Here is a 12,638-nt window from a genome sequence, read left to right as displayed (position 1 = left end):
CCTCTCTGGACAGGTCTTAGGTTTCCCGCTCTCTCATCTCTGGATCTCACCCTCTCTCATTCCACCTAGGACAGAGAGATGAGTGAAGCAGGGGACTGGAGGTAGAGGTTGTCTCTGGGAGACAATGCGGGATGTCCAAGGGCAGAGGAAAGCATAATGTGGCAAGGGGTCTAAGAGGTAGGAACTGCCCCAGTAGGAAAGAGATCTGGAGGTCTTAGTCCAGGGAAGGGGAGACTCTGCGATGAATAATAAAACCACCACCACCACCACCACCTAATGTTGGCTGAGCCCTTGGAATGTGCCACCCTCGGTACTGAGCTCTTTGCATGGATCATCTAATTTAATCTTCACAACCACTATTCAAAATAAGTACTATTATTATCTTCATTTTATAGATGAGGGAACTGAGGTTTAGAGAGGTTAAATAATTTGCCCAAGGTCATAAGCTAGTAAGTGGCTGAACTAGGATTTGAATTTTAAACCTGGGCAGCCTGACTCTAAAGCCATGTACTTAACTGCTGCACAGTACTGCCAAAGGCCTGTCTGCAGCTTTTCTGCAGTCCTCATTTCCCTGCAGAATTTGACACTATTGGTGCAGCCCGCGACACTCTCTCCCTTGGCTTCTCTAACTCTACAGGAACCAGGTTGCATCCCCACCCCCTCCAGTGGCTCCTCCATTTCCTTTGCTGGCGCCTCCTCCTGTTCCTGCTGCCTAATTCTGCTTATTCCAAAAGGCTGAGGCCTTGGCCATACTACCCTTCTCTCTCTGATCCTCTCTTAAATAAAAATAATAGCAATAACATAATAATCATAGCAGCTAACACTGAACACTTACTTTGGCTAGGCATTATGATTATGCAATACAATTCTCACAACAGCCTTGTGTGTTGGTACTATTACTATCTTGTTTTACAGCTGGTAAAATTCAGGTTCAGAGAAGTGAAGCAATTTGCCTGAGGTCACACAGCCAGTACTTTTGGAATGTCAATTCAAATCCTGCCAGTCAAAGTTGGTGCTGCTCAACACTCTGCTGCACTCTCCAAGCTTATCAGCGCTCATGGCTTTAAATAGCTAGTCCCTGCTAGAGGCAGTGGAGCCATGAACCCTGTGGGAGTCAGAAAGCCTGAACTATCCATGTGAATTGACTAGCTTTGTGACCTTGGGCAAGTCACTTAACCTCTCTAACTTGTTATCTTTCCTACTAAGCGTGGGCTCCCCAAGGGCACAGACTGAGTCCCGTATCCCTGACGCCTCGTACAGTGCCCAGCACATGGTAGCGGCTCAAAAAAATTTTTTTGTTCACTTGAACCATTGTCAGTGTCTCTGTTACAATATTTATAACTCTTGCTCTGTTTTGTGTTATAGATTGCTGCATAGATGTTGATATTTCTCCCCTGTATATAAGGTCTTCCAAGATTGGACCTTATCATGTTTACCCTCACGTCTCCATTGTATCTAGAACAATGCCTTGGTTATAGCCAGTACTCAATTTTCTCATCTGTAAAACAGGGATAAAACAACAGCTTCCCTATAGGGTTGAATCATACCTTCAGCACATACTGTGTCAACTGAGGTAAATTACTAAACCCTTCTGAGCTTTAGTTTCTGCCTTGCCATATGTGAAACAGGAATAATACTGTCCTCTTTGTTGGGTTGTGGTGAAGATGCAGTGAGATCAGGTGTATAGAAACACCTAGTGCAGTGCCCGGTGCGTAGTTGATGCGCAGTCCATGTTTGTAGCTGAATATGATTTGATGGTGGGTTATTGGAGCTGAATAAAGCTGACTTCCCCAAAACCTTTAGCTCGAGCCCACTCTCCAGGACCCAAATTCCAACTGTCTGCTGGACATTTCTGGCTCAATGTCCCACTCGTATACCAACTCACCATGTCCTAAAGTGAGCTCAGTAGCCTCACCCCAGACCAGCTTCCTCCTCCAAACCCCTGCCCCCGTCAAGGTGACTTCTTCCAGTCACAGAGGTTTGAATCCCGGAGTTAGCCTTTATTCATCCTCTCTCTTCTCCCCCACCCCCCAATACCAGGTGGTCACCATGGCCTATGAATACTTCCTTGGAAACACCTTGCCTCTCCCCCTTCCTATACACTCACACTGCCCCTACCACTGGCCCAGTCTGGACTTCCAGGCTTCCCTGCAGGCCCGCCTTGGTGGGATAGCCTCCTCTAGGCTCTGCTCCCTTTCATCCAGCTGTCCCACCCACCTTCCTCAAACACTGCTCTTACCAAGTCACTTTCCTGCTCAGGAATGCATAATGGCTCCCTATTTCATGCTGTATTAAATTTAGTCAAATTTGCTAGCCCTCTAAGCCCTACCCCATTGACCTTACCCACCCAGGTGTGGGTTCCAGAGAGCTAGAATTTACAAACAGGCAGGCTTGTGGCCCTGCTTATTCCCTCCTTCTGGATTCAGCACCTGTCCCCCCTCCCACCTCCCTGTAGTCACAGTCACCACTCTAGGTCTCATTTCTTCTCTAGATGGTGGGCTCAATGAGAGGATTCATATAAAACATGTAGCACAGGGTCTGGCTCATAGATAGTGAGACCTCAGCAGATATTAGTTATTGTTGTTATTGTTGTTAATAGTCTACCAGATAGCCAACAGTGCTCGTAACCAGCTAGAAGTCAGGGAGATGGGGTCCTAAGAGGAGATAAGGAATTAGATACAAGAGAAGAGGGCAAGGGTGAGTCGGAGGGAAAGAAGGAGCCAGGGTCTCAGGAGGGTAGGGCAGGCAGGCCGGCTGCTACTCACAGTGTTGTAGTTGCTGAAGAGGCCCAGGGTGGGGGCCGGCTCCAGTGGGAAGGGCAGGATCTGCTTGAGGTCCAGTGGGGGCTGCATGATGGGGGGCTGCCGAAGCAGAGGGAGGGGCCCTGCCCGGCTCAGGCTGCCTGAAGGGCAGAGAAAACATTACGTGGGGCAGGAAGATTGAAGCTTGGGAGCCCCACCCAAACCTGTCGTCCCACTCCCCAGCTGGGGCCCCCACACTCAGAAGTGTGACCCCCGTGGTACACACACACTTCCCCTGCTTGCTGTCTCCGGAGCAATGGAGCACAGTGCCCTGTGGGCCCAGGGGAGGGTGCAGACCAGTCCTTCCCTTCTGGGTGTTTTTCACTTCCCCCTTCTCCAGCCTCCCTCCCCCAAGACCTTTAGGCATTTTACAGACCCAGGAAGAGCACAGACCTTCTCTGCTGGATCAGCAGGACTCGAGAGCCCCATGGCTCTGGTCACTCCCTTCTTCTGGTTTTGTTTTCCCCCAAGGAATCCCAAAGGCTAGGTCTCACCCCAGGGAGAACAGAGTCAGGTGGGTGATTCATCCCACTGCCCAGAGGGGAATATTGAGGCCTAGATTTGGAGGAGGGCTACTGAGTCAGGCTGCCTGAAGAGCTATGATTTGTCCCAGTCATAAATCCTAGTTAATTGTTGACATCTCTGGGGGTAGGTAATAGGTGAGTGGCATTTGCTCTGGGAGGTGGACTGCCTGGGTCTATTCTCAGAGCCCCTTTTCCCCAACCTTCCTGTCTTCCCCCGTGCCCCTTTGTCTCACTGGGAGTGTTCAGCTCCAGCTCGGCAGGAGGAACAGCCACCCTGGCCTCTGGGAGGGGAATGCCTGGGTCTGACCCCAAGGGGGAAATGAAAGTCCAGGCTAGCCACTCCACTACCCACCCACCCCCGAAACCTTTTTCTCCTCCCTCCAGAGCCATGGGAGGAACCTTGCCAGTCTCCAAAGGGATGGGCCAAAGGCCCTCAGGACCCCTCTGGGCTTCCGCTAGCCCAGCTCCCTTCTGCAACCTAGCTGTCCACCAGTCAGGGAATTCTGTCTGCCCTTCACTGCTCTAGCAACCCCCTGCCAACAACAGGGGTTCCCAGGAACAAAGGCAAAGCTAGGAGCCTGCAAGCTTGGCCCCGTCCTCCCTTGACCTTACTGGGGCAGAGGGTACCCCGGGATCCTTTCCTGCTCCCTCCATAGAGACTTGCCCCTTTGCATACCTTCAGTTTCTGGTGCCTGCTGCCCCCAGGCAGTGGCCTGGCCCTGGCCCCCCAGGGGCCTGGGCCTGACAGCGTCCCCTTCCCTTGGTTCTGCCCCCTCCCTTGCCAGCCCCCTCCCCCCCCAGTCCAGTCAGTAGAATCAGCCAATCAGAGTCCTGGAAAAGTGGGGCAGAGGGGAGGGCGGGGGAGCAGGGATTAGGGAATCAGAGGCGAGAGGGAGGGGGTGGGGAGGGCTCAGGCACAGCTGGGGGCAGGGAGCTGGTCCAGAAAGGTCTGGAGGGGTCTGTCTCTTCTGCCAGGGTGGGTGGCCAGGGTACCTGAGGTCAAGGCTGCTGGGAGCTTGGGCTCTAGAGGGCTAAGGGTTGAAGGAAATGGCAGGATGCTTGGCCTTGGCCCTTGGGCAGCTGGGGGTCTGTAAACCCTGTGTGTATTCCCTCCTCTGCCACCTCAGAGTTGGGATGGGACAGGGGGAGAGGAGAGAGAGACAGACAGATAGACAGACAAAAGCAAATGAGAGAGAATGGGAAAGAGTGACAGAAGCAGGAGTAAGTGATTGAGAAAAAAGACAGACAGAGAGAAAAGGATAGTGAACAACAGAGAGAAGAGAGTGAAATGAGAGAGAAAAAAAGAGACTCTGCTGAAAAACTGGACACAGAGCTAGAGACCAGGGTAGAAAGACCGAAAGAGAGCAGGGAGAGCAAGAATGGGAGAGAGAAGTGACAGACAGACATCTGAGGGGCAGTTTGACTACCTCCCCTTCCTGGTCTGTCCCCTCAGGGCTGTTCCCCTCTGTGTGCACCCCCCCCCCCACAAGCCTGGCACACCAGACCAGGGCAGCCTTAACGAGCCCCAGGCAGCATCAGGAATGGTGAGAGAAACCTGAGCGCTCCCAGAGTCCCAGGCACCCAGCACCCACCCCTAGCAGCTGGTTTGGGGCTGGCACTTGCCCTGCCCCAGAGCAGCTCAGCTCCTTGACCCTTTCCCCAACTCTAGACTCTCTGAAGCCCCCACCACTCAAACACCCATCTCAGAAGACAGAGATGAGTTCTGGAAAAGGCAATAGAAAAAAAAAAATGTGGGCGCCTGGGTGGCTCAGTTGGTTAAGCGACTGCCTTCGGCTCAGGTCATGATCCTGGAGTCCCAGGATCGAGTCCCGCATCGGGCTCCCTGCTCGGCAGGGAGCCTGCTTCTCCCTCTGACCCTCCCCTCTCTCATGTGCTCTCTGTCTCTCTCATTCTCTCTGTCTCAAATAAATAAATAAAATCTTTAAAAAAAAAAAAAAAAAAAAAAAAAAATGTAATGTGGAGCCACTATGTGCCAGGCAATGAGTTCTGAGTATTATCACATTTAATCTCTGGGGCAGCTATGATTCTCTGGAGGTAGCTGATACTATTTTCCCCATTTGACATATGAGGAAACTGAGGCTCAGAGAACTTAAAAACCTTGGCTGATGTTACATAGCCTGTAAGTATCAGGGCTGGGATTTAAACCAAGATCTGTTGCACTCTGTAACAAATTCTTTGGCAGCTACATAACCCCCGAAGGACTCTAGTCTCACTTGGAGATCCAAGCACAGGCTTCCATCTTGTTCAAGGAGAGGAAGGGGAGAGCAAGATCCCTGCACTTCCTGGGGTTGGAGGAAAACAAACAGCAGTGATTCAGTTCCCTATGGCCAGCAACTCATCTTTTCCACTGACAGGAGCCCTGGAGGGAAGGAGGCAGGAGAGGGAAGTGGGAGCAAGGGCTGAAATGAGGATGGAGTGAGGCAAGGAAGCAAAGTGGGCAACTAGAGATTCATCTGTCTCCTTCCCGATTTTTGGGTCTACTGCGCTATGAGATGGGGAGAGGGACTGATGGCAGCCCATGGGCAGAGTGGGCAGAAGCAGGGCTCGCGTTTCAGGTGGCCCAAGCCTCAGTCCCCTCTTCCCTTCTCTGGGAATAATAATAGTGGCCACTTTTTGAGGGCTTACTATATGCCAGGCACTGGACATACATGATCTCCCTGAGGACGGCTCCAATGCTCAGGAGCTGGGTGACTAGCTCATTTGGCAAAAGAGAACAACAGTACTGCCTCAAGGAGTTGTTGAGAGGATTGAACGAATCCATGGAAATTGCTGGCATGCTACAAAGGGAGCTCAATAAATGTTTGCTAAATAAATGAGTCCTCATCTTATCGATGACGACAATCAGCTCTGAGAAGGGGAGTTACTTGACCAAGGTCACACAGCTAGTGAGGGACTTGCACCTGTCTGTCTGGCTCCAGAGACAGAGCTTTCAAGCACCACACTTTTGTGGGTAGACCAGGGATGGGGTATGGGGGTGGGGAAGGGCAGGAACATAGGGCTGGGGAAGCAGGAAATGAGGTAGGAAATCCAGGGCTTCTGACATCTGGCTAGGTGAGGGCTTCAGGCAGGTTTGGAGGGGGGAGGAGAGCAAACTGGAGTGTGTGCATGCATAGCACACAAGTCAGGCAGGGCAGGGAGGAGCTGGGGTCTGGCTGGGGCAGGCCACTCCAGAGGGAAGCTCGTTAGAGTAATTACCTCCAACAGATAGAGCCCCACCCAGCTCTGTGGGAATTGCCAAATGCTTTATTAAAGACAGTTGCCAATGCACTTTAGAGGGGGTGAACTCTCAGACCCTTGGATGGATGTCCATCTGTCCTTTTCTCTGTCCTACCTAGCCCTAGGCACTTTGATCCTGCTCAGGTTTCCTCTCTAGCACCGAGCAACAACCAAGCCACATCTAACTCCTTCCATCCCACTGAGGTCTGGTCTTTTCCTTCCTCCCTGCCCCAGAAATTCTGGCCAGGTCAGAGTCCCAGCCCCTTGGCTGTCTTAGGTCAGGCCTGGGGCCTCAAGCCCTTGTGGTAAAGAATGGGAGTGTCTGCCATGAGCTGGCTCAGGGAGTGGTCATGTCTGGTAGGAACAGGAGTCAGGAAAGGTGTTAGGGTAGGGCTGTGCGTTAGTGTTCGTTCTGAAGGTTGTGCCAGGATGAGAGTGAGATGAGAGAGAGGTATTGGGATTAGGGTTGCAAGTAGTATTAGGGCCCTAACCTAAGGTGGTGAAAAGCATGGGGTGAGCACTGGGTTAAGATGGGAATTAAACTCTGGGGCCAAGGGAGGAGCTAGATTGGGGTCTGGACTGGGTTATCATCTCTAATACAACTTTCTCTTCAGGACTTTGGGCCTCTTTTCCCTCCCCAGCCCCAGCAATGCCTAAAATTGGGGATTGAGGGGAGACCTTGAACTTCTTGACCAAATTCCATGTATCTGTTCCCTTCTGCCTCAACTTCTCCCATCTGGACAGGAGGCAGGCTGAGGGCTGGAAAAGCTTTGAAGTCAAAGATGAAAGCAACAGGGGATGATTATGAACAACTACTTAAAAACGTCATCCTTAATAACCCTAGGGTGGATGTAGGCGGGGCAGGGCTAAAGGGAGGAGGTGGCCAGAAAGGGAAGAGAGAGAAGATCCTTGGGAAATCTTCCCTATCTGACAGGAAAGGGCCTCCTTCAATGCCCCCTCCCCACAAGGGCCTAGTTGGAGAGGACAGTAAGAAAGGCCCGGAACAGGAAATTGAGCCCAGAACCACCATCTGCTTAAACCTAGGCCCATGGTCTAGATCTTGAGCAGGTAGGCGGGGCCCTACCTGCTGGTCAGGGCCACCACGCACATGGACTCAGTAGACCTCAGCATTTGGAACAGAAAACCTTACTATGGGCCCTGGGGATGGGGCCTGAGCCCTGGCTGGCAGGCTTCCCTTCCCGCCCCTCTGTAGGTGGGCACAAGGAGGGAGTTAACTACAGGGTCCTCCAAGAGATACGGTGGGGGTGAAATTGGTGGACCCAGGCATTTTTCCTGTGGTGGGGTCTTGGTCAGGTTTGAGCAGGTCCCTGAGGTGGTCTTTCGAGCCTACAGACCAAGGGAAGTGCTGCTCACACTGGCCTATTCTGGATAAGCATGATGCTGCCCCTGGGGCCCAGGCCCAGGGTGGGGCTGGAGCCCAGGGTGGAGCCCACATGCAGGGATTGCACAGGTTGGAGGAATGTGGAGCCCATGCTCTGGGGGCCTGAGTCCAAGATGTGTTGGTGAGGATCACTTTAGGGTGGGGATAGTCTTCAGACTTGGGTGAGGAGTCTTTTCTTTGCTGGAGATACTCGTGGGAGGGAGGCAGGCAACCAGTCATTCATCCTCTGTTCCCTCGTTCATTGAGTAACTATGATGGAGTGTGTAACATGATAAGAGAGGGATGAGATACAGGAAGGGGAGAGAAAGAGATGGAGAAAGGAGGGCAGAAGGGGAGAAAGACCACTAGTGGGAAGTCAACAGGGGTCAAAGGAAAGAAGGGAAGCAAAAGAGCCAAGGAGGCAAACAGCAGAGGGACCCAGCAGAGGGCTGAGGCAGGAGCCAGGCAAGCCCTGCGGCACCAGCATGGAGCCAGGTGTCCCCAGTGGGAGGTAAGGAGTGTGAGGGCCTGGTGTGGGTGGGGGTGGGGGGTCTCCCACCATAAGCAGGGCCCAGGAACCGGCCTAACCAGGGCAGAGGTCAGAGGTCAGAGGACAGAGCAGGCCTGAAACTATTGTGGAGGCAGGGGCCTGGAGCCCCTGGAGCTGAGGAGGAGTCCAGGCGCACAGCTAGTCCCTCTCCTCCCCCACCCCGGGGCTCCCTTGCGATGTAGGTCATGAGGATGGGGTGGCTGTGGCTGAAGGGTTGTCAGAGTCCCGCGGGGGCTCCCCTTCCCCTCCTTACTCTCTCCATTGCCCCTTGTCCCCTGGTGCCCCCGGCCCAAGGCAGGGGTGGGGTGGGAGAAGAAAGAAGAAGGAAGCCGGGAAGGAAGGGCCCAGGCAGCCAGAGCAAGGAGAGAGCGGGGCAGGTCCCGGCGTGTTGGGGCAGGATGGCTGCGGAGGCAGGATCGGAGCCGCAGGGGCCCTGGGATGGACAGCTTCCCACCCCTGCTTCTCCCCAGCCCCCTTATCTCCGGCCCTCAGGTTCCCACCTCCCACCACACACACCTCGAAGCTACACCCACCATCTTTTCCCCGCCCGCCCCCCACTTCCTCCTTTCCCTTATCCTGGGCCCAGAAGGATGTCGGAGTGTCTGAGCTAAGGGTGGGGGGAGGGCGTGTGTGTGTGTGGGGGGGGGACGGGTCAGAACCTTTCCCTCAACTCCACCAGGCCAAGATCAGCCCTCTCCCCCAGCCTCTCGTAGACCGTCGTATAATATTCATGAGCCTCATGAATACGCAATGTCCTCATTATGGGGCGGGGGTCTCACTCGGCTCTGCTTTCCCATTCACCGATCCCTAAATTACCCAGAGAAGCGGCAGCTTGGGGAAAAGGGGAAGAGGGGACCCCCAGATGTGAAGCCAGATGAAGGGGGAGGGGGAACCGGTTGCTGACGGGCGGCCGCAGTCACCGCGGTGCCGGGAGGTTGGGGGGGTGACCTACTGAGAGGGACCCAGGAGCCCCGGAGCCCCGAGCCGCAGAGCCCACTCACCGAGGATCATGCTGGGGACCCAGGCGCCCGGGGTTCCGCGTCGCTCTGTCCCGGGGGCCGTTCTGGCCGGGCTGGGGGTGCGGGGGGAGGAGTCGGGGGAGGAGCAGAGGCCGGCCCAGGCGGAGCGGGGGCGGAGCCCGCAGCAGGTGAAGACGGGAGGAGGGGGGAACCCGGGCACCCTGGGCTCAATGAGGGGACGTCTTGGCGGCTCCTTGCCCCTCCCGCTTTCTCTCCCACTTGCTGCCCTGGGTCTCCTGGATTTACGGTGTCACTGCAGCCAGGGCTGGGGGGAACACATCTACAAGGCGGTGTGAAGTGATGGAGGAAGCTGGGAACTAAGATGCCTGGGTTCCTGGGAAGGGCTGAGTCTGAGGGCAGGAAGTCTGGTCATGAGCTGATACGGGGTGAGGGATGCCTAAGTACTCTGGGGAGGGATGGGGCCTGGGTTGGGTGGGACACCTGGGTCCTCTTCAGAGTGATAGGCTGGGCAGGGTCCGTGTGGAGGAGTGCAGAGAATGTTAAGGTCCTTTGTTTCTCCGACTCTGGAGCAAGATGTTTGGGGGCTGGATGGGGTGGCTGTGGCTGAAGGGTTGTCACCTGCCAGAGGTGAAATGTGGGGCTGAAGATGGATCCCAGGTTGATCTCTGGCTGGGGTTCAAATGCCTAGGTCCTTAGGGAAGGTCTGAGTGAAGAGATTGCAATCAATGAGGTGGAAAAAGAAGCTTGCAACTGTGATCATTAGGGCAACCAGAAGATGATACAAAATCCAGAACTGAGGCTCAATTCTATACAAATGACCTGAATTGGGGTGGGGATAGGAGCATCCATCAGGCATCAGGGCCCAAACCCGGGGCCTTCCCCATTAAGGTGACCTTGGATTGAAGAGGACTAGTGGGGGTGTTTGGTGAGGTGGAGGGGAAGATGGGGAATACGACAGAATGTATGGGCTGCGGAGAGTGTCAGGGGGCTGTGCAGGACATTGGATGTATTTTAAGGACTAACAGGGGGACTTGATTAGAGATGAGCAACTGGGACCCCAGCATGAGGCTGGAGTCTGGGAGTCTGTGAAGTGTCTGGGGAAGATGCAGCTGCTACAGCCTGGACCTGTCTATACCTGCCCCAAGAGGGAGGGCGGCAGGAGGACTTCCCAGAATGCCATGCAGCCAGCTTCCAGCCAGAGGGAAAGGAGGTGTGACTGGGAACTAGAACGCTTGGGATTTAAGGAGGGTGGAGGCAGGGAGGAAGAGGTTGGTGGAAGGGTGGCAGGACTGGAGTCTTGGAACAGTTGGGGAAGGGGGATTGAGGCCTGGCATTCCTGGGTTCAGCAGGGAAGTGGGACTAGATGACTAATTAAGGTACCAGAAGTTCAAGTTCCTGATTCTGGACTTCAGCAGTCTCTTGCCTTTACCCCACTGATCTGGTTTGAAGAAAAGATGTCCCAGCTCAATGGCAAGAGAATGCTGGGGGTTTCAATGCCTTGGTCTTGTTCTGATACAGAGGCCCAGAGATCTCAGGGGACTGTGACCTTGCTGCCCAAATCTGGCCTTGGGAGAGAATGTAGGGGGTCCTCCTAGCCAGTCAGAGGAGGTCCTCTTACTCCAGCTCCACTCTGCTACCGTGTTGTTCAACCCTAGTATCACAGAGCCTGCTTCTCCCCAGGCCCTGTTATCCATCCTACCTCCTGCACTGCCCCCCCCCCCCAACTTTTTTGCCTCTTCCCATTTTTTTCCCCTCCTTGGTGGACTCAGAACAAACAAGAATCAACAGTAGGTGTGGTTGATTGGTGATAGAGACCCCTTTGCCCTCCGCCTTGTCAACCCTCCCACACTGCCCCCGGGGACTCTGAGTTAGGGAGGTCTCAGAAGAGGGGTTGCGTAACTTACCAAGGTGAGGCAGCTGGCTGGAGGGCGGGGTGACCTTGCAGGCAGCCAGGGGCAGGGGGTGGGGGGGGCAGTGTGCGGGGTGAATTCATTATTGATGAGCCCTGCACCCCGGGCTACTAATGAGCCCAGGCTGGTTGCTCTAATTGATGTCAAGAAACTTGAGACCCCCAGATCAGCTTCCCGCCTGCCAGCTGCCTCTCCTGAGCCCCCTCCCCCTCCCTGCACCCCCAGCTGCTCTGTTCCCTTCCCTGGGCCTCCTTCCCATCTCTGTACAAACAGATGAGGAAAGGGCTCAGGCCTCCTAGCCCCCTACCCTTCTGTCCCTCTGGATGGCTCAGGCATCCAGGATGAGAGGCAGACATCCTCTGGAGGGGCTGGGAGATTTGGAAGGGGAAACAGACCAGAGCCTGAGTACAGTTCAGGGGCAGGAAGGCAGGTGCTAGATGCAACTGTGGCCTTTCTCATATTGTATACCCTCAGGAGAGACCTTGTCACTCTCTGAGAATCAGTTACAGGCACTATACAGACACACCCATGACACCAGCCCAATACCCCACACAGCTCACTTCCCTTCCTCATTTCTTCCTGCCCCTGTAAGAAATCTCCGATCTGGCCCCTGGAGTTTGGCTGAGGCCAATCCCACCCCTCCCCCAAGCAGGGGAGTATGAGATTTCCTTCCTTGAGAATTCCCAGTGCCTTGTTATGCATCAGCTGCCATCCTTGGAAATACTGGGTGGCTCTTGGCCTTACTAGGTCTCTTCCTCCTTATCAGTCCCTCTTCATTTATAGGTTCTGGAAAGAAGGTCTGAGGTACAATTATCAAGAAGTCACAGATGGGAGTGTGCAGCAGCCTTGATCTCCCAGGAAAGAGATATGTTTAAGGTGATGCAGGCACTGTTAGGCAGAAGCCTAAGTTAATAAGAATAGCCTGGGTGGTGGGGGAAAGAGGAGATGGACTTCAAGCACTCCCCCGCCCAAAATTCCCATAAATTTGTGGCTATGCTGCCCTCTGGTGGCTGAATTCTGGTCTAGCATGACATGGCCATCTTTGCCTCCAACAATCCATTAGAATTTCAGCACCCTCTCCTTCCTCTTGCGGCGGATTAGGACTGGCCTTGAAAAGACAGAGGACCCCGAGGGGCTCCCTCACTTCGATTTCTTTTCAAAGACCTAAACCCTAGGGGCATGTTGGTTAAGAATGAGGGCTTTCACGGTCAGACAAGGCTGGATTCGACTCTGCTCTGGCACTCACTGGGTGACC

The 12,638-nt window shown here is 54.2% G+C and overlaps 1 protein-coding gene across 4 annotated transcripts in view; it reads right to left on the bottom strand.

Moving 5' to 3' along the window:
• The window catches only part of ZNF385A (zinc finger protein 385A), a 19,845-nt gene extending 10,281 nt beyond the window's left edge, over positions 1 to 9,564 (bottom strand). For 3 of the 4 annotated variants that reach the window (XM_021686730.2, XM_044915390.1, XM_021686732.2), the window contains exons 1-2: positions 9,495 to 9,564; positions 2,766 to 2,902 (exon numbers count right to left, since the gene is read on the bottom strand). In XM_021686730.2, the coding sequence (XP_021542405.2) occupies positions 2,766 to 2,902; positions 9,495 to 9,504 (147 nt within the window). In that variant the 5' untranslated portion in view covers positions 9,505 to 9,564. Of the gene's footprint in view, positions 1 to 2,765; positions 2,903 to 3,194; positions 3,221 to 9,494 lie in introns of those variants that run through there. The other variant, XM_021686731.2, reaches the window with a different exon arrangement.
• Positions 9,565 to 12,638: the final 3,074 nt, after the last annotated feature.

The sequence above is a fragment of the Neomonachus schauinslandi genome, chromosome 5 (assembly GCF_002201575.2).
Source record: "Neomonachus schauinslandi chromosome 5, ASM220157v2, whole genome shotgun sequence".
In the NCBI taxonomy this organism is placed as follows: domain Eukaryota; kingdom Metazoa; phylum Chordata; class Mammalia; order Carnivora; family Phocidae; genus Neomonachus; species Neomonachus schauinslandi.
This window is presented reverse-complemented; position numbering and strand designations above follow the sequence as displayed.